General features: G+C 42.9%; 1 protein-coding gene across 2 annotated transcripts; it reads right to left on the reverse strand.

Moving 5' to 3' along the window:
* Positions 1–1,517: 1,517 nt before the first annotated feature.
* Positions 1,518–21,400, reverse strand: LOC120426135 (deformed epidermal autoregulatory factor 1-like). 2 transcript variants are annotated; one of them, XM_039590838.2, is made up of 5 exons: positions 20,833–21,400; positions 13,391–14,030; positions 9,629–10,243; positions 2,296–2,528; positions 1,518–2,232 (listed from the first exon to the last, which is right to left on the reverse strand). In XM_039590838.2, the coding sequence occupies exons 1-5, from the start codon at positions 20,899–20,901 to the stop codon at positions 2,062–2,064; spliced, it is 1,728 nt and encodes a 575-aa protein (XP_039446772.1). In that variant the 5' UTR covers positions 20,902–21,400; the 3' UTR covers positions 1,518–2,061. The 2 variants fall into 2 exon arrangements, with proteins under 2 accessions (XP_039446772.1, XP_039446771.1); XM_039590837.2 differs by having other exon boundaries at positions 13,376–14,030.
* Positions 21,401–21,894: the final 494 nt, after the last annotated feature.

Consider the following 21,894-nt stretch of genomic DNA (forward strand, 5'->3'; position numbering starts at 1 on the left):
AGTGTAAATAAAGAAAAGGCACATGATAAACAAAATTGACATCGATGCCAAATTATGGGAAGGCAGACAGTTTGTTACAGCAGCATCAATTGGTAAAATAGAGTGTAAAAGCGTTGAGAAATAAGAGAATCAAATGAGTAAAATGAAATCAAATGGAGGATAGTAAACAGAAGCCACGTTAGAAAATCAGTTAAACAAAATAAACAGAAGATAGATTGTAGCTGAAATGGAAAGAAGAGAAACCCCGTTGTGCGATGTTTCAGGTACATCCACAGCAGTTGACTCAACATACTGCGAATCAAAACAATACCGTCTACAATAACAAATTACTTCCCTTTCCCACAATGGATATAAGATAAATCTCATTCTGCGATGTTTCAGTTACATCCTAGACTGCAGAATCAAAACAATACCGTCTACAATCACGAATTAGTCTTCATTCCCACACTAGCGCACTCCTTTTTTTAAGCCGTCTCCCCTCGCTGGCCAGAAGATTACGAGCCGTTTCCACAATTTTCTCCCTACCATTACTACCTACCCCGGGACGTTTTCGGATATCAAGAGTATCTCAAATTATTACACTGAATTGTATATTTAATTTATTCTCCTTGAAATTTCCAAGAATTCACGAATTAGGTTTCCCCAAACATTCTTCAATTTAGTGTAGAGATGCTTGCACATACAAATTCCATTAGTTTTACGATTTTCCGTTCATAATTGTTCTTAGTTTCACATGTTTGTTTTTGTTTTCCTCTCGCTCTTTTTAATTTAATTGTATTTGTTAAGAAATTTACTTTACTTCGTACGGGGGGTGATATATTTTGTTTATGACTTCTCGAGCTCTTCGGTAACTTGCTTCACCTCGAATGGTTGGTTGCTTGGTCTGATGAATGATTTCGTTGATTTATCTTTTTGATTGCGGGAAATCTGATCGATTTCGCCGCGCGCACTGTGCCAAAAGAACGAGTTTACTTTTTAGAAAATTTTCCGATTTCCGAACGAACAAGCAACACAAAGTTGACGCCACAGAGCCACCCGGAAAGGAAAGTTTTTTTCTTCTTCTTCTGAGCTCTCCGTGTTGTGTTGCACGGGCAACGAGACGGACGAGACGGAATTTGGCTAAAATTGTGGTAGTTTTCACGGCTAAAACATGATTCTTTTACACTCTACATCAAAAGTACGGACACTGACCGGCGGTCTCGCTTCGGAAGGGGTTAGGAAAAGGAAGGGTTGAGAGCTTACGCATGAGGATTTGAGACGACGTAGGTTATTTACAGGGCGGTGGAGTCCATGTTTGAAACCATTCCTTAGATTTTTTTTGTTTTTGGTCAATGAAGGAAACAGTTTCTGATTTAACAAAGGGTGAAACGTAAAACTCTGTAATAAAATTGTAACAAAAGTGGAAAAAACATAACTTTGCTAAAGACTTTATTAAGTAAGTTTATTATATTATAAACATGTTTTTAAGGGAAATTATGATGTGATATGAATTAACTGAAACGAACTGAAGGCAATAATTTAAGAGTTGACATCTCTTATTATTAAAGGTTTGTTTCTGGTTTTAAATAATGTTTCTTCGATCCTTAAATACACACTTTACTCTTTAAATATATGTACTTCCGCAATTGCCTAGTAAAATGAAAACAAAAAAAAAGTTCAACTACGAACATGGTAGCGCTCCTTTCGAGCCTACTAGTAAGTCCCTTTCTCGTGGTGAGTGAATCCAGTTCGAACCAACATCCGCGCGTTAATAAAAAAAAACAAAACTCTCAGATTTTCGCTATTTAAATATAAAATAAAAATAAACCGTTTCCATAAACGAGTACGCGTTGTGGCAACACGCGTGGGTTGTCTGTTTGTGGGGGTGTTGGTCTTGTTGTTACACTTTTGTAGGTAATATTTTTTCCCAATTTGCGACCTTCGACGAGAAACGTTCCAAACTTTCCTCTTTCCTCTTTTTTCAGTAGTACATGAGCGCATGAGCTGTAACGGCGTTGAGAGACGTCTCTTCGACGTCGAACCGTTGCTGATGTTGTTGGTCGCAAATTAGAAAATTAAAGGTTATTGAGTTTCGTCCACTATCAGCATGATCTGGTGTGTGGCCTCCTGCGTACTCCGCACGCACTCGTTCTGATGCGTGATCCAGTCTTTTCGTTGACAGAAGGTCGAACAGTACGGCGTCCGCCGGCACAGCGAACACTCGGCCAGCGCTTCCCGGTTGCAGTTGGCGCACTGCAAAAACAACTTCATCAGCAAAGCTCCCCTAATAACCCATCAAAATCCACAATAGCTTACCTTCTTATTCGCATGAACGGACCCGGGCGGTAATTGACTGCTAATGTTGTTCTGCTCCTCGAGCTGCGTCACGGTCAGGATGGCGGCGTCCCGTTCCCGCTGCAACCGGTCCAGCTGGTGGTTGTGCACGTCGCGCGCCTCGCCGATGCACTTCTTCAGCTCCTGCATCGCCTTCGACACCTGCGAGCACAGGGCTTTCATCTTCTCGAACGGAAGATTCGATTCGGCAATCACTGCAAAAAAAAAGGAAAAGAGAAAGTGATGCATTCGATTAGAAAATGTTATTATGTAAATCCGATCATATCTTAAAAAAACTCAGTCAAAAAAAATATTAATACTAATTATCACAGCCGTAAATTTAAAGCAGCAGGGCTGGCCGCTGCCAAGTTTCATTTATTTGTTGACAAAAACTTTAATTCTCTTGTTTTGCTTGGGATATGCTGGTTCAGCTTATCTCAGTCCCGGGTGTTAGGTGGAAAGAACTCTCGCGCTGCTTCCAATGGCAGTGGCCACCATGTCATTGTCTGGCCACGCCTGAACATAGAAGCAGGCACCAGACGGATTTTTGATCTACATTTTTTTTTTTGAAATTAAATATGTCTTTATTGAACATTCTTATAATAATTACATTTCTTTTACATGATAAGTGGTATGGCCTAATGCTCTTCATCTTTGTTGTATTTTTCGTTTTATTATTAACTGATCACATTTATTTATTTGCTTCAAATTGTTTTACATTATTGCATTGAATTGAATACATTTGGGTAAAAAAGAAAAAAAATCACTTTAACAACTAATCCTAACCTAAATCTAAAAAAAAAAAAAAAAATCCATTGAAATATTCAAAATCACTAGAACGAGTAAACTACGAACTGTATTTTAAGATGAATGCTCCAAGAGTTCTTACTTGTTCCTGGCGAGTTTTGCAACCACGCAGTGTTGTTGTCATCTCGATGAAAATGTTCAGAAGTTCTTGTGGTGAAAACAGGTCCCTACTGCCTTCACCCGTTGATGTTGGTTGGTTTTCCCTCGGTTGCTGACTGAAGCCTGGAGGTGTTGTATGCTCTGCAACTGTTTGCCGCTGATTCAACGGCAATGGCTGCAGATTTGGAACCACTCGAACAGATCCCGCTCCAGGTGACGCCAAAGCAGGAAAATCCACGTCCGTGAAAGTTGGTGGTGTTTTGCGACGATTTGGTTGGTGCCTCGTCGTCGCTTGTTGCCGAATTTTTACAAACTCAGCACGTTTTGGGCAGCTTCGATTCTTGGTCGAATGGTCGCCGCCGCAATTGAAGCATTTCGCTTCGATGTTCTCGTTGATTGTTTCGCAAGCTTGTGTTTTGTGCTCACCTCCGCAGGTTGCACAACGACTCTTGATGAAACAGTTCCTTCCACCATGTCCAAACTGCAAGCAATTCGAACATTGTGTCACGTCACGGTGCACTGGGCGATAACGTTCCCAAGTCACGATGATGTTGAAAATTGCCCGAACTGCTTTCAGCTCAGACGACGTTGTCGATCCTCTCTCGAGATGAACCAGGTACAGTTGATCACGATACTTGATGTCCTTGTTGTGTCTCGTCATCTTGAAGACTTCAATCACGTTCAACTTCAGAGTTTTGAGCTCTTCTTTCAACACATTCACATCCATGTCGTACAGGCCTCGGAGGACCTGTTTCATGGGTCGTTTACCTGGATCGTCATGGCTGTAGTATTCAATCTTGGTGTTGTTCAGGAAAACCCGAACATAGTTGTAATCCTTTCTGGTAGGTAGCAGAATTTTGAGTCCATCAGCACACAAGCGAATGGAAGCTCGTAAAGCACCAGATTTGATAAACCCGGCCAGCCACTTTCGCACCGAATCCGATGACGATGTTTTCACAAAAATGGGTGGCAACTTTTCCCGTCGTTCAAATTCTTCCTTCTCGCTCACGTCCACAGGGAGGGTAGCGAACTGGTTTCCAGACAATTTTTGAGCGTCCTTGCTCAAACTGCCTGGCTTTGCAGGTAGCGCTTCGGCATTCTTTAGCTTCTTCAAATCTGCCGATCCTGCTGGTGAGGACCGCCTCTTTTTCTTGCCCTGAGGCATTTTTGCACTTTTTAAGCACTTTTCAGGAGCTAAAATCCAGGAGTACCTCACTGAATGATGGTCCACAAAGGAATGATTGATCTACATTTTGACTTCCGATCCCCACAGGCAATTCAGGATTTGAGCGTATTCGATTTGAGAAGAACACATGTACCAGGTAGCCGATTGATTACCACCCATGGTTGCCCCTCCGTTGCTGAACAGAACCGTAATATCCTTTCAGCACTACTGATCTTAGACTTCGACGTTCTAGTGGTGTTGCGAATAGGTAATCAGTCATTAGCCCCCAACGGCGCCCGCCATGTCAGTTTGTAGATCTCGATTTTAAGGGGCGGGAATGCTAGTTGGGGTCGTGCATAAACCACGGCCTTTTTTTGGAGAATTTTTGAACCCACCCTCCCCCTTCATGGTTTTTCGTGGTTTCACGCCAACCACCCCCCCTCCCCCTATATGGCCACGTGGCTTTTTCCTCCCAGGTGAAAAATCTAAAAAAAAAACAAAATAAGTATAGATTTCAAAAATGTTTATCTACAAATGATGTGCCGTCAGTGGTAGTGACTTTTGGTCAAAAAACGATATTACGACGTTTTTGATCGCATATATTACAGATTTGATCATATCGAGTTCTGCTAAGTTTAAGGATCATCTAGACATCCTATAATTCACTCAAAAAAAAAAATGTCCCGGTTGATTGAGTTATGCCCGAGAACCAGCGAGTTGAAAGTGCCGTTCCATCTTTTTTAATGAATTTTATTTATATTGATCTTGACGGCATTGTATTGAAATTGATATCGGCATTTGAAAATTAAGTGACTCTTTAAAACTTAAATTATTTTAATGTGTCTATATATTTGAGTTGTTTTATCTCAAATATGAAGTTGAGGGTATAGTATATTCTCTCATCTTAAAGAAAAACTAATAGGAAAGGGCACCTTTGGCCCCTATTTTTTTAATCTTTAAATTAATTGAGAAACAAAAACAATGTTTGCTTGAGCTCGTTTTTTTTTCTCTAAAAATCTAAAATGTTTGCTCATGTTTCTCTTTGGCTCAAGAGATGGTCCCTATTAACATAAAAAAAACTAAAAAAAAATACCTACAACTTTAACGATGGATAGTGAACGAGTATTTTATGAAATGTTATGTAATATAACAATCCGAATTGTGTAACCCATGAAATAAGGAATATATTTTAGATCAAAATATTCATCAAATTTTTTGGTGAATCTTAAAGTATGTATCGTTTGTTTTTTCGTTACTGGTTATTTTTTAATGTTAGACCTTTCACTTGATTAATGTTAGACCTTTCACTTGATTCTGATAATTAATTAAATAATGGCATCATTAGTGCGCTGACTACGCGGACGCGCTGTCTTGTTTTTGCATGCTCATTTTCATTTCTTTTATGTCGCTGTTTGTGTGCTTGGGTGAGTGGTTATTATAACTTATTGGACATCATAAGTGCAGTGCTTCTGGGGACGCGCAGTCCTGTTTTTTCGCGATAATTTTCACCGTAAATGATCGTAAAAATTTATTCCAACTGGCATCGATCGATTTTATGAAGAGTAAAGCGTCATTTATTTACTATTTTTGAAATTTGCTCGCGTTATCTAAATTGAAAATAGTAAAAATATACTGATAAGTCTAGCCCATAGCACTACTGCTCGGCTGGCACGCGTTGGATAAAAAAAACTTTTTAAATGATCAATTATCTATCTTTCCGCAGCCGGCTGCCTAAGATTTAAAATTTTCAACCGATAAACAAAATGCTCATGGTCACATCACTGCCACTCGTGAATCCTGACCTCATACCCATCTACTAACCCCCTCAAAACTCATGTGATACTTTGTCGGAGATGCAGTCGATTGGGCGGTCTCTATCACTCAAGTATCGGACTAACATTCCCATCCACTTCCCCGTGACTCTACCACTGGTCGTGGCCGGCGCAGGTATTGATCAGCATGATAGGGGCCTTTGAGAAGTTGCGAAGCGAGGAAAGATAGCTCCCACTTATCTTCCACGGCTCGTGGATGTAACTTCTGGAGGTCCTGGTCAATAACGGAGTTGCAACTGCGGGTGGGCACCTATGCTTATGCTTATGCTTATGCTTAATGTTAGACCTTTCACTTGATTCTACTTGAAAAAACCATTTTTGCATAAGAGTTCAATAACATTTTTTGTTATCATAACAAAATCTGTTATTGGTCTGATATTGATTGAAAGCCAAAACAACTTTGGAATAACATTTTTTGTTATGGAAGCATACCTCAAACTGTTATTGGGATGATCGGATTAGTTGTTAAAATAACAAAAAATAATAACAAAAATTTGTTCGAAGAATAACTAAAAATGTTATTGATCTGTTGTTACAATAACAATCCAATAACGAAAAAAATATAACGACGAATAACAAATCTTGTTGTAAATAACATAAAATGTTATTGGCCTAGTATTTTCAAATATCAAAAAATGTTATTCCCACGTTATTTCCGTCTGCTCGGGTACATTTAATTACAGGCTCAAAGTATTGATATGAATCTGCCGAAATATATACTTCAATATTGAATTGGAAAATATTATGACATTGAAATATAAGTAATAATTTTAAACACAATAATTGTATGGTTTTGATGTTTAACAAAAAATGTATGCTTATAAGTAAATTCAAAGCGCGTATTTTTTTGTTTTTTTTTTAAGAAAAGATTTTTTTTAAAGGCCACGTGGTCAGCCTTGGCCCCCCCCCCTCCCCCCCCATGGCTTTTCATGGTTTTTTTCGGTCGGATTTCGGACCCCCTCCCCCCCCCCTAAGGAGAACACGTGGTTTATGTACGACCCCAGCGCAGGTTGCTACTAGGGCTGATGCGACCCAAAATCATAGTGTTTGTTAAAAGGTATTATATATTATATTATTCTGAAGGCAAGCAATCGGATGCTGCGGATAAGACATTTCTTGTTTATCGATTGTTAAATTTTAAATGGAATGGTTTAATCTTAGACAGTCGGCTGTGAAAAGTTAACCAAAATCAAATTATTCGCTGTACAGCATTGCCTAGGCGTTCTCGATTGCGAGATTCTGGACCATCCATGAACCACGTGGACACTTTAGGGGGGGGGGGGGTTATGGCGATTGCCCACGATCCATACAAAAAAGATTTTTTTTTGTATGGACAATTGTCCACGAAGGGGGGGGGGGGGGTAACAGATTCTCAAAAAAGTGTCCACGTGGTTTATGAATGGTCCCTTCCTACTCGAAACTAGGTATCCGAAGGCTTGACTGTTGAGGCAATTGCAAACCTCTTTTTAAACCTAAAGCTTCCATCCACCCCGGAATTCGAACTACCGACCTTTGGATTGTGAGTCCAACTGCCTACCAGCGACTGCTGCTGAGGCGCCCGCTACCTTAGGTCTTCTTTTTTTAGTTTTTACTTTTTTTTGCCCGTGCTTTCAGAGCGAGATCGCTTATGTCAAAACAAAATTTGACAGTTTGCTCTAGTTGACAAGTTGCTTGATTTTTCAGTTTGGTTCGTCGGTTGATAAACGTTTTAAAATCATCACTTTTCGTGTTTAATTTTACGAAATTGAGCGCTCGTGCGAAGTTTCTACGTCTGCAAACAACGAAATGAAAAGGAACGGATCTTTCGTCGTCAAATTCGGAGTTGACCAGACATAGGCGCGAGGGCTTCCGCGAATTACATCTTGGCGATCTATAAAAGAAGATTCTTTATTCCAATCCACCGCAGCTAAACAACCTAAACCCACCCTGACCCACAACATTGCTCCTTTCGGATTTCGGAGGCCATTTCTCAAACTCCATAGGCTGAGCGCTCTTATTTTCCATGGCGGCCTGAAAGCTGGTAACCCGGACCGTGGAGAATTGGCATCGTCCAAATATTCACGAAGAAATAATTATATTTAACAAGAGTTGGACATGGCCATGGACATTGTCGGCAGAACGTTCGAGGATGTGGCCAGGCGGTACACAGAATTGAAGCGGGAAGCGGATAAGGTTGGATTGAAGGTGAATGTTCCGAAGACGAAGTATCTGCTGGCAGGAGGAACCGAGTCCCTTAGGGCTCGCATAGGACCGAGCGTGACGATCGATGGCGACGAGTTCGAGGTCGTGGAGGAGTTTGTGTACCTCGGATCGTTGGTGACGTCGGACAACAACAGCAGCAGAGAAATTCGGAGGCGCATCATCACCGGTAGTCGTGCCTGCTACGGACTCCACAAGACCTTACGGTAGAAACGAAACGCTGAAACGCTGATGAGACCCGTCGTCCTCTACGGGCACAAGACGTGGACGATGCTCGAGGAGGACACTGTATGGAGGAGAAGGATGAATCACGAGCGTTCGGAAGGTCGCCAAGGCTGGCCGGATCAGGTGGGCCGGACACGTCGCAAGAATGCCGGACGCACTGGATGCGCGCCAACCAAACCAGACTATCAATCCGGTGAAGTTGGTGTTTGATTCGGAGCCGGTTGGAACGCGGCGGAGGGGGGCGCAACGTGCATGGTGGTTGAACCAGGTGGAGGAAGATTTCCTGTGATTCTGCCTGTGTGGATCAATCGGACCGCGCACTGGACTCACAATCCAGAGGTCGCCGGTTCGAATCCCGAGGCGGACGCAAAAATGCTAAGTGTAAATATAAGTATTCGGTGCCCTCTCCCCGTGCCCATACCTTCACACTTAGCAGACCCGGGAGGCGGAGTCTTGTCGCAAAAAGAACGATACACGCCTGTGGATCCGTTGACGAAACCGCAAGGTTTAAGAGGGCCACATTATAAGGTGTTACGTCGATTCCGTTCCGGAGGAAGATTTGGAAAGTGTGGAAGTTCCGCAGCGGAATTGGAGAGTAGCAGCTCAGGACCGAGTCCAGTGACAGCGCATCTGGAGACAACTCATGATCCAGAGGTTGTACGAGCAGTTAAAGTAAAAATAAAAGCAAGTAACAAGAGTTTTGCGCGCCTGTTTGCTTTGTTTATTTATAAAATCGTGATTCACCGTAAAAAGAACAGCGCGCAAGGTGAACGCATTGGTAGCGGATAGCATCTTTGTATAACCACCCTTCAAATAAATTTGTATGGAAACATATATGGCCGATTGGGTAATGCAAAAAAGCTTCTTTAACCATACATGTATTCAAAGTTTGAGGCATATGAAAAAAAAAAAAAAAGCAAACATTCATCATTTCCCCAAGTCCCAGAAAATTTCTCAGAAGCAAAACCACATTTTTTTTTCAACTTACTTTGCGTCGTCTGGTCGACGTACTCGGTGGCACTTTCGATGCCCTCGGTGAGCGCTTGCCAGGGTTCCTCTTTGGTGGTGATCGCCAGCTCATTTTCGATCTCCTGCTGCTCCTGCTGGACCACCTTGACCGTGGTGGTCGTCGTGGTCGTGCTCGTGTTGTTGGTCATCAACGGCGACGAGTTGATGGTGGCTGCGGCGGCCGCCGCCGCCGCTGCCTGCTGGAGTTGTTGCTGCACCTGTTGTTGCTGCTGCTGTTGCTGGGCCTGTACCTGCTGTTGCACTTGCTGCTGTACTTGTTGCTGAACTTGCTGGATTTGCTGTTGTTGCACTTGTTGTTGCTGCTGCTGCTGCTGTTGCACTTGTTGCTGGTGATGACTGATGGCGGTGGTTTGCTGCTGCTGTTGATGAGTAGCCTGGTGCTGCTGGTTCACCACGGAAGCCGTCGTTGTCGTGCTCGTGTTGCTGATGTTGTTGATGTGGATGTTGTTGTTATTACTAGTGTTAGTGTTGTTATTTACAATTATTCGCTTCTTCTTCTCCGCTTGTTCCGGTTCGATCTGGTTACGTCGTCGCCGCTTGTACGGAGTGAACAGTCGTACGGGACCGGACGCCGCTGCAATGAAGAAAGATAAGGGCAAGAGGCATTGGTTAGTGGCTTCAATTAGTTTATTTTTGGTTCGCTTAATTCTTAATTTGGAAGCCGCATGGGATGATAGTCGGTGCAACAGAAATAGATAAGCACCTATGTTAAAATAAACTATTGTCGAAGTTTGGACTGACGGATGCAGAACATTCGAGTCAATCGACAAAGCTCGGTTGTCAATTCTTCGTAACTTTCAAACTATAAATTAAAAAAAAAATGGGCAAAAAACCAATGTCGAAGATACAAACCGAACAAAATATGTTGAAATTGAATGAAACAAGCACAAATTGTAAAAAAAAACTATGATGGAAAAACTAAACACTAAACCTTGGCGTTGGGCCGTTGGGCGTAGATTGCAGCAAAATCCAAACTAATTTAAGCTTAATTTTAGAACCCGATTCTACCGAAATACCGATCACTTGGCCCATGATTGTATTCAAATGATTGCTGTCACCCCAATTACTCCCACAAGCAAGAAAGAAATCGAAAAAAGAACAAAAAAGAGCATGTATCGTTGTGTCTTCCGTGTCTTCGGACTGTTAGAGTGTTAAGCTCTGCATTGTTTCGTGTCAACTTCATGTTTATAAACTGAGGGTTGCATCCCAATGACGGTCATGACCGGCGCTGTCAGTGGACATTCAACAATCGGGTCAAGCCCGTATCTTTTTTCAAACAAATCAAAATGGCACAAATTTGGACCATTCGATTCGCAATTTATTTAGCAATTTTCTTTTTTAATTTCAATTTTAATGATAATTTTAATTTACTTCAATTTTTCAAGCAAAATGAGCGCGACCCTAACATAGACGAAAAGGTTACCTCTGTACATAGAGGGGATCAAATTGACCACCGAAGAAGCGCTTCCTTAAAACGGATGTGAAGAAGAATGCATAGTAGAATAGCAAAACTAGTACAAATTAGAGGTGGGCAAAAAAAGAGCGAGCCGCTCAAAGAGCCGGTTCATTAAAAAGAGCGAACGAACCATGGCTCACAAAAAAAGAACCGCGGTTCTTTTTTGAACTCCGGTCTTTTGAAAGAATTGTTCGAAGATGGAATTATTTTTAAACGTGTTATAAATATAATTTATTGAATTTGCAACAAATTCTAGTGTTAAATTTGTTTTTGAGAATTGAAAATACAATTTCAAATATTTCAATGCTGATAAAAAAAATAATCCAAACATTGTCCCTTGCTGTACTTTTTCAAGTACTTTAGGAAAAAAAATCGGCAGGTTAAAAAGGTGTCCGTAGCAACTTTCACATCAAAAGCAAAGCAATCCACTTTAACGACCCCCGGGTCTTTTGTGGGCTCTGTTGTAAGTTTCTGCTCATTGCTAGGCATTCGAAGGTTATGTGTGGTGAGTCACCCAAAACCTTTTTTTCTCAGATGGACCGACGTTTTACTTCCCCATCCGATAGAAGGCCAGGAGGATAAGGCGGGAATCGAACCCGCGCCCCATAGCATCTTAGGGATCGGCAGCCGAAGCCGCTAACCACCGCGCCACGAGGCACTCTTCATATCAATATATATTGAAGGCCCTTTCACATCAATTGACTCATTGATGTCAATATGTCAATATTTGAAAATCACTTAATAGTTTTTAAGCTTATATTTTCAGTTTTCAACTTTTTTTTATTCCAAAAGTAAATGATTTTCTAAACGAAACTTTTCATTGTACTGATCGTACATCGTACCTTAATAAACTTCAGCGTTATAGACTTTATCGATCAAATCAGAATGTATAAAATAGTTAACAGAATATTTTCTCTAATAAAAATATCAGCATTCGTCCAATTTCGGCAGAAATGAAAGCAATTTTAAAATTAATAGCAGTTACTCCAAAGTCCTAGATTTTAGTTTCGATTCCATTTAAGTATTCGAACGTTTAGGTTCGAGTAGAAATGTTGACATAGAGACCGCCAAGGACTACGGCGTTCAAGGGCATCTTCTCGTTTTGAGTTGATTTGTTTCATATAATTTATATATTTCCAATGTGAAATAGGTTTAAAAATCACAACATTCTTTAAAAATATCCTTTTCATCCATATTTTGAAAAAGAGCGAAAGAGCCGTTCAAAAGAGCGGCTCTTTTTATGGCCGAACGAAAATGAACGGCTCCTAAAAAGAGCGGTTTTGCCCACCTCTAGTATCAAATATCAAATATCAATATCAAGCGCCACTCGATGAACAAAACTAACATGAACCACGTTACTATTAAAGTTGTTGCGGTAAAAACGACCAAAATTAATTCTTATCCAACAATGTTGTTACTCTTAATGATGGTCAAGGAAGTTTTAGACTACGAAAAACAAACAAACAAACTCGCAAACAAACAACATATTTATTTGACTATTTCGCAGTTTGCCTGCTCTGTTTGTTTGCAGGAACGTCAGCCTGCATACATTTGCCCAGTTAACTCAATCCGAATTCTGAAACGGAATCTAATTAGAATCGTATACAAATTCCGATTCAAACGCAACAACCGTTTCCGTGTTCGAACCGATCGTTGCGTTTGAAACGGAATTTGTATACGATTCTAATTAGATTCCGTTTCAGAATTCGGATTGATTTGAGTGGGTGGCTTTGTTTGCGAGTTTGGAGAACTGTCAAACACAAAAGCGCGAGTTTGTTTGCCATAGTCTAATAGCTCCTTCACTAGATTATTGATGCCTTGAAATAGTTGTTGTTGCTGTTGTTGATTTTATTAGGGAAACTTTAAGGCTCTGGGAGGCTTCATTCCCGATCGGCCACCTTTGTTTTAGAAAAACATTCAAATCTTGATTCAGAATGTTTCAATCAAAAAATGGTTTACTTTGGGTTGTTTGTTTTACAATTCGTGATTATTTTTTCATTTAAATTTACTATTTGTGGACCCTAAATTCAGAACCATCATTGACAGTCATTGTCCCGAAAGCGAAAGACACCATCTACCACCATAACCCTATGGTCTTAAAATGCATTGGTTTGTAATCAGATCGGGTGTTGGGAGCATTCATGAAACAACGCGTAATTTTAGATTCGTAGCCCGATGCCAAATAATACGCATAACTTATGAGTGAATACTTAAAAAATAATAGAAAAAAGAAATAAAAAGATTACTTACGTTGGGTAAACTTACCGGAGTCGTCGTCACAGCACGCCGAACAGGTACAGCTGGTGGCGTGCGGTGTCAGGATGCCCTCGTCAATCAGTGCCTGCAGACTTCGGCCGCCGTACCGGATCGACCGCTTCCAGTCTTTGCTCGAGCCCCGCCCGCAAATGTTCTCGAACTCGCTCGGCGTGTACCAGCCGTCCTTGTGCTTGATGCACTTGCCCCGTCCACCGGACCCGAGCCGGCTCTTGTACAGCTCACCGGTGGTCGTTTTGCAGCGCACCGGCAGCACGTCAATGTTGCTCAGCCGGTCGATGAGATTGTTCGTCTCGAGCCGATACTCGGTGGCCGACTGGGACTGACCCTGGTCGAGCAGGCTGTCGTCCTGCTGCTGGTTCGGGTCGGTTCCACCCTGCTGCTGCTGCTGGATCACGATGTGGGTCGGCTTGAGGTCACCGGTCAGATCGCCGACGACCGTGCTGCCCGCCGACACGAAACCGTTGTTGTCCACGCATATCATCGGCTTAAAGTGCTGGATCTGGTCCGGCGTGAGGACGTTGAAGGTGGTGCCCCCGATGAGGGTTCCCATCGAAACCGGCACCTGGACGACCGTGTTGCCCGACCCGACATCGGCCGTAACGAGGCGGGTACGCGGAGGCAGTGCGACCTACAGATGATACGATTTTGTTTGAACCGACATTAGTAACAACACAGATTGGACGTCGTACTCGCAAACCTGCCGCCGAAAGAATCTACTACCGAAAACTGCCAGCTAGAGTTGCGCGAAACCCCATTGGAAACCAGTTGTGCCACGACGTAATTTGCATGCCGGAGGCTTTTTTTGTTCAGTAAAAGTAAATTAGTTCTTCGATTTGCATCGGCCTTAAATAACAGGTTCATCAACGAAACTTCGTTTGTTTTAACACCATGCAGCAATCCACTCCGACCATGTCGACGGGTTATTCAACTGCCTTGCTGCAGCAGAGACCTTGTGTCCACCACCTTCTTTGATTCTGCCTCTCTGCAGCTTCGGCGTCGTGTGTTGCTTTCGCTTTCAAGGATTTCTGCCAGCATTTAAAGTGGAGCTGCGGTGGAACCGAGCGAGAGGCTGCGAGATTGCTGCACTATTTTGGTGGTAGCGCGTACGTCATGCAAATTCTGTTACAAAACTGACCCAACTGCCTTGACGAGAGCGCTGCGTCGGGCTGTATAGTGCTGTTTCTGAACCAGATGACGTATGTGGTAAGGAGGCTATATTAGTTGATACAATATTGTTAAAGTGGATTTTTAGAAATATTTCCTTTTTAAAACTTCGGCAATCAACGCTACAAAACTGACACAACTTCCTATCGCCAAGATAATCCACGCCAAAAGCAAATCGCTGAAGGTAAGAAATTTTCCTTTTTCAATCTTTCCACGCGGTCTCCTGAGGCCCCAAGTCTCCAACCAAAACTTGTCACTGGCCTGTCGCCACCACAATCTCATAATGCCAGACTCGTCAAGAGCATCGTGCGTGAAACGAAATATTTGCATGTACGGACTACGGAACCCACATCGATGAATGAGAATAGAGTCACTAAGAAATCTCTCATCCAAAACAACGAACCAGCTCTGGTCTCGTTCAAAGTCGTACGATACTTTCGGAACTAGATCTGCCATATCCTGGGTTATGTACTTGGCAAATCCCGGTATAGTTTCCCACAGCTCGATTCTCGGTCCATTTACTAGATACTTCCCGGTTATTGAATTGTCGACACCGTTCGGGTTTTTGTCAAGATCAAATCGAAACTTCAGCCCATACTTGTCAAAGTCTTTCAATTTTTGGGCAGTCGGTGCCGACGGTCTGTCAACCATCAACGAAACGATCTTGGTTTCAAAGGCATTAGTTATGAAAAACATCAAAACGATCAATGACTGTAGAACAATCCGCTCCGAACGGCCTGCGTGATGTAGATTGTACCGTTCGAAACCGCAAACCACGAGCATCACTGGATCGTTTTGGAACACATCCGGCATGAACCGTTTCGCAACTTCTGCTGAAACTAAAATAACCACTAGCATAGTCCACACTTGCCAATCGAACGGCAATACCATGATCTCAACAGCGTTCAGCGATCTACCTCTAGGAACCACAACACGACCTACTGCCGGTGTTTTTTCGAAGAACATGCGGAAGTGTTCATCCATCGTAGCAAGAGCGACGCTTCTTTCTATGAAAATGTCTGCTCCCGTTGGACCGTCCTCCGGTTTCCGGTACTCGAGAGCCTTTCCATTTAAGTATTTGGCGGTAACCATAACCCATTTGTGCTTTGGGTGATATTTGGCGTTATCCTCTCCTCTATTATAATAGATTGTGCTTCCTCGTAGCTGATCTTTGAGCCACTTTAGGCTATTTTTTGGGTAAGGCTTAACGTCATCTTCTATTACAGAGTGCCTTGCTAAGCTTTTCAAAATTACAGTAGTCTTTGCTGTATCAAAGAATACGACATTGTTGAATTTACACTGTAATAAAACCCATTGCATCTGAGGAAAAACGTTTACGTCGTCGATATTCCAGAATACAAACACTTTGGTGGAAGGGTTGATCGTAAATAGAAATCTGTAGATGTCCTGAGATTTTAAGTGAGGCGCCAGTTCGTATATATTGCCGGGATGGATAACCAGCAACGAAGGATTCTTTGGTAGAAGCTTACTTCTATAAGATCCCTGTACCACATACTTTGTCACGTATTGTAGTGTTGGCGATTTCATCAATTCACTCAGTACATCGCTGTTTTGCGCAATATCCCAAAAGATACACTCAAAGGTTCCGAAATGGTTCTCTAGCAAACAGTCGATAATTTCCAGTGGATAGTCCAGAAAATTCGGATTGATGTCTGCCAAGGTCAACGAAACGTTGAGGAGCAGTACTAAAGCACACCGTATCAGCTTCATTGTTCGAGCAGGATTGAGTGCAATTGATCTTATTTATTCCAAAAGCTAAGCGATTGCATCAAAGCTGATACTGATACGGAAATTTATATCAAAAGCACTTAGTAAAATTAGATACAAGTGTTTTATGCTTTACAAGATTGTGCCAACATTGTCTGAATGCATTAGCAATCTTTCTTGTACTAGAAAACTTTAATCCAAAATTAGCCTCTACTATTTCGGCAATGAATGCAACAAAACTAACACAACTTCCTATCGCCAACACGATCCACGCCGTCCACAAATCGTCAAAGGCGAGAAAATGTTCACCTTCAACCTTCTCACGTGGCCTTCTTAAGCCCCAGCTCAATAGGAAGAACATATCGCCGGCTTGCTGCCATCACAAGCTCATTATTCCGGATTCATCGAGGGCATCGTGGGTGAAACGAAACACTTCCATATACTGACTGCGGAATGCAACTTGGTAAAAAACAATCGCGTCGTCGAAAAATCTTTCTTCCAGAACAACGAACCAAGTCAGGCCCCGTTCAAAGTCGTACGATACCTTCGGAACTAGATCTGCCATATCCTGGGTTATATATTCAGCGAAACCCGGTATAGTTTCAAACAGCTCAATTTTAAGCCCATTGACTAGATACTTCCCTATAATCGGATTGTTGACGGCCTCCGGATAACTCTCAAGATCATATCGAAACTTTAGCCCGTACTTGTCAAAGTCTTCGAGCTTTTGGGCAGACGGAGCCGATGGCTTGTCCACCATCAACGAGATGAACTTAGTCTCGAAGGCGTTAGTTGTAAAGAACATCTTTTTCCAACGTCCAGCCAGATGGAGATTGTATCGCTCAAAGCCGCAAACCACATGCATGATCGGATCGTTTTTGAAAACCTCCGGCATGAACCGTTTGGCAACCTCCGCTGAAATGGTCCACACTTGCCAATCGAACGGCATCACCATGATCTCGACCGCGTTAAAGGTCGTCCTCTGGGAACCAGCACACGACCAACTTGGGGAGTGTTAATGAAGAACTGCCGTAAGTGTTTGTCCGTCACTACATAAGCGACGGTCTTAGTGTTAGTGTTTCCTCGCAGATGATCTTTGAACTAGGTTATGCTGTCCTGTGGATATGGTTTAACACCGTCTATAATGGTGTACCTCGTCACACTACTTAGAACTACAGTCAAGCTCGACGTATGGAAAAATAGTACATTGTTGTATTTGCATTGAACTAAAAACAAACGCAATTTAAAGAAAACGTCAACGTCTTGTATGTCCCAAAACACAAACACTGTGGTGGCAAGAAATCTGGAGTTTTTTTTGATTAGGTCCTATAAACATATGAAAGACAATAGTTTATTGGTCCTTTTCAAAAAAAAACTCTGGAAATGATAGATGCCATTCGAATCTAAATAAGGCTTGAGTTCATTGCTGCTTCCGGGATGTATAACAAGCAACGGTACATTTTTCAGTAAAAGCTCGCTGCTGCACGATTTTTGAACCAAGTACTTGGGAAGGTATCGTAGTTTTGGCTCATGCATCAGCTGTTTGGTGCAATGTCCCAAAAGACACACTCGAAGGTTCCGATATGCTTGCTCATCAAGAACTCGATAATCGCCAGTGGATAATCCAAAACATTCGGACTGACGGTACTCAGAGCTGACGAAATGTCGGCAAGCAGAAGGAATACACACGTTGCCAGCTTCATGGTTCCAGTGAAAATGGATGCTTTTCTGATTATTTGATGTTTCAGAATTGATTCATTATATTTATCGTTTGAAATCTTAACTCTTAATAAATATCTAAGTAAATCACATTTACTCATGAAAAGGTCATCACGGCCTACGGAGGGTAAAAATCTCAGCAAATGATTTATGCAAAGTTGCGCAGCTTTGGACGGGTTCGTGACCTTATTCGAAGCGGTACGCAAAGCAGAAACTTTCATGTTATTTGTATGCACTGCAACTCTCTTGCAGGAGGATCGCTATTCAGCACCTTCCCCGTACTTCTAACAATCAAAACTGCCGCCAGATCGGAACTCTTTATCGAAACAAAAACGTAAACAAGAATCCTATTGGAGATTAGTGCGTTCGGGTTTTTTGCCGTCCGTAGTGATAAATAAGCCGAATTCCATCGTGCGGCAACTTCGGTTTGTTTATTTGTGTAGCGTAGCGGCAGCAGCAGCAGCAGCCGTCGTCATCGCCGCCAACAGGAACCGACGGCCATAAAAAATGTAAACAGAAATACTTTGAAAAATATTCGTTCATCATCGACGACCCTCCGCTGCCGGACAAGCGCCGAAGAACACGCGAAAGATCACGGCCTTCTTCGCGCGAGTTATCCAACACACATCCACGTCCGACGAAACGAGGAGGCCTGCTATCACAGTAAAAAAAATCATGGTAATATTACATCTGGGAATGAGTAATTTTTGTTATGTCAGATTTAATTTTACCTCTGATAATGTGTAAAATTACCTCTGGCATACGCAATGCAAAAAAAAAACAACTAGCAATCCCTAAAATATCATCAAACTTGTTATAATCATATCCAGCTTATCAAGTCCGCGCCCCAACTCACACGGCTATCTCGACGCTGGGAAAATGGGTCGATGAACGCCGATATACCTACCGATGTATTAGCTGCATAACGATGTACGAGATACGTAGAGCTACATCGGCGTTCATCGACCAATTTTCACAGCGTCGAGATGGCCGTGCGAGTTGGGGCACGGACTTGATAAGCTGGATATGATTATACCCAGTTAGATCTTATTTTAGGGATTGCAAGTTTTTGCATTGCGTATCCCTGAGGTAATTTTACACAATATTAGAGGTAAAATTAATCATTTATTCAGAAATAAAAAAATTACTCCTTCCCAGATGTAATATTACCATGATTTTTTTTACTGTTTACGACGAGGACGATTCGATTCAATGTTCCCGAAGTGGCGGCGCACCACCACATCGCAAACGTTGGACATCGGCACCCGTTTGGTTGCGCGCTGCCTTCGTGGACTGTTTCCATCCCGCTCAGCACAGCACAGCAAACCGTGAAAGAGGCAAAATCAGCGGTCGAAAATCTAACATGGCTCCGCTGTTGGGGTTTTTGGGCAGTGTTGCCAGTGGTGATACCAAACTTTGCTCAAGTTGTATTAAAATGCTCTTTAAAACTCTCTTTCCCAATCAAGGACTTCACAGCTAAGTATCCAAAGCTGTTTACTATTATTGCAGCAATTAACCTGCGTATTCCAAAGTGCAGGAGGTGAAAAAGGGTGCATTTCCCTATCAAGGACTTCACTGACCAACTCAACTTGATTTCTGAAGGTATCCTTCTCGGTAAGAGTATAGTAAGAAATTACTCCACATGGATCTCTAACTTGATTGCTTCAAACCGATACAGGGCAGCCGGAATAGGTGAAACCTGGGATATTCCGAACCTAGGAATTCGCCTCAACCTGCAGTGGCCGGTTCCCTCGGGGAAGGTTCCGCTGGGGGACATTTACGGAACCATACGAGTTTGGTCAATATGGGTATCAAACTTTATGGTTTTTGATACTGAATAATGCAATTTCAGAGAGGGAGTGTTGAAAATGTGTGTACTCACACTTCCACATACACTTTCCCCGTTTGATGGTACACGCTGATTGGATTCGATGCGTCGAGTTTCCCTAACACGGATGTGCGATTCAAGTATCTAAAATCGTCTCGTAGACTTGGCAAAATTCAACCAACCCCGGACGAGCGGAGAGCGAAGAAAATGGACATCGGGCAGCCTCGACAGCGGAAGATTGCAGTTTTGGGACCTCGGGGAGATATCAATGCACGTCACTCGTCAAGAATATCCAACTTGATCTCTCCAGCGCAGGTTTGTCTTCAGTCTGGACACGATGCCTGCAACTTGAATAACACTTTCCCCGTTTGATGGTACACGCTGATTGAATTCGATACGTCGAGTTTCCCTAGCACGGATTTGCGATTCAAGTATCTAAAACCGTCTCGTGGACTGCGATCCAACTTGGAAAGAGTTTTTGTTCAGCAAACGGGGAATCTGGCATCCCGGCTCCTTCCTAGCACGTCTCGGAATGCCAGTCTTTTTCGTTGTGTCGCTCGAGGATTTGGATCGATAGCGAGCTCTTTCTCTTCATTTCGGGTTCTCTCACGCACACAATCGCACCCACGCCATTCGTAACGAGGACCACACAAACACACTCACTCATTGAAAAAATCTCGACACGAAGGCAGTCGATTTCGTCGTCCATTTTTCCACGTTCGACTTTTTTTTTCTTTTCTTTCGCACACACACACACACACACACACATCATTGCACAAAACACGTAGCGATCCCCGAGATCCGATCGGTCGTTCCCGTTTTTCCAAACTCTCTAGCGGGCAGAGCGGTTCGTTTTGTTGTCATCAGCAGTAGATTCTCGGGCGGCAGGCCTCCAAGAATGACAGCTCCCACAGGCCATTTTCTCTGTTTCCACAGCTTTTTTCTTCCTCCACACTCGCAGGGCCTACTGCGCGCTGTGTGCATCGATTACCTCATCGCCATTTTCGAGTTTGACATGTTCTTCGGCTTCGTCGGAAAGTTCCGGAATTTCCGAGTCCATCCTTTACTTTCGGGAACAACGGCGGCGACGACGAAGTTTGGTGGGGCCGAGCACCACCAGCACACACGCTCGAAGGCTTCGGGGAGTCAGCAGAACCGTTTCCCGATCGCGGCGACGGACACAAACTTCTCCCCCCGTGTGAAACACTTGAAAATTTTAATTCACCCGACGACGACGGCGGACACGACTACCGAACACGGTGTGGCGCTGACACGAAGGCGACGACGACTACTGCGACGATTGTTGGCCGAACGCGAGCGCCCCTGCTCCTCAGCAGCAACGCGCACACAGAAAGAGGGAGAAAGAGAAAATTCGCGATTGCTAGCGATTCCGGGTGCGATTTTCGATCCAGTTGGAAGCTGGGCCGCGATAAGCTGCACTTTTCCGTACACTTTTGCGACGATAAGTGGATTTTTGCACACCTTTTTTTCGGAAGTTTTTCCCAACCCAACTAAACCTTTCTAGTTCACACACTACGCCAGCCAGAGTAAAACTCTCTTTTTCTACTCTTTGTATTTAGGACGGGTGAACGAAACGAACGACGCGGCACGCACGCACACTAGCGTGCAAGCTTTTTTTGGGCCCACCCATACATGTTTACTTCTTCATACACCTTTGACAGATGCGAATGGAACAACATAAGCGAAAGAAAGGGAGAGGGTAAGTTAGAGAGAAAGGAAAAATGCACCAACTGACAGCTGGAGGAAGGGTTGGGATAAGCGAAGTCGTTGTCGTGGGGTTGTTCGAAGATTTTTATTTATTTGCCAAAATTCGTAATTTGTTGTTTTATCGGTTACGATAACTTGTTAGTTAAACTGACGAGTTGGCGTTTATTCGGGAAAAGAGAGTTAACACAGAGTGGGTGGTGTTTATATAAAAGAAAGCACGTGGCAAAGCCTACTGCGCCTAAAGCTTAACTAAACCTAATAACCAGGGCCGCACTTAGGGTTGACTTCCAACACCCCTAAGGTGCTTCGATGCTCTCGGTCGAAA

The sequence above is a fragment of the Culex pipiens genome, chromosome 3 (genome assembly GCF_016801865.2).
Source record: "Culex pipiens pallens isolate TS chromosome 3, TS_CPP_V2, whole genome shotgun sequence".
NCBI classification, from domain to species: domain Eukaryota; kingdom Metazoa; phylum Arthropoda; class Insecta; order Diptera; family Culicidae; genus Culex; species Culex pipiens.

Excerpts from the sequence above, each read along its gene's own strand:
- LOC120426135 (XM_039590837.2), bottom strand. The coding sequence starts at position 20,901 with ATGGACTCGGAAATTCCGGAACTTTCCGACGAAGCCGAAGAACATGTC. Across the intron at positions 14,031-20,832 it reads AACTCGAAAATGGCGATGAG|GTCGCACTGCCTCCGCGTAC; the intron begins GTAATCGATGCA and ends TATCATCTGTAG. Across the intron at positions 10,244-13,375 it reads CTCCGGTAAGTTTACCCAAC|CGGCGTCCGGTCCCGTACGA; the intron begins GTAAGTAATCTT and ends TCTTCATTGCAG.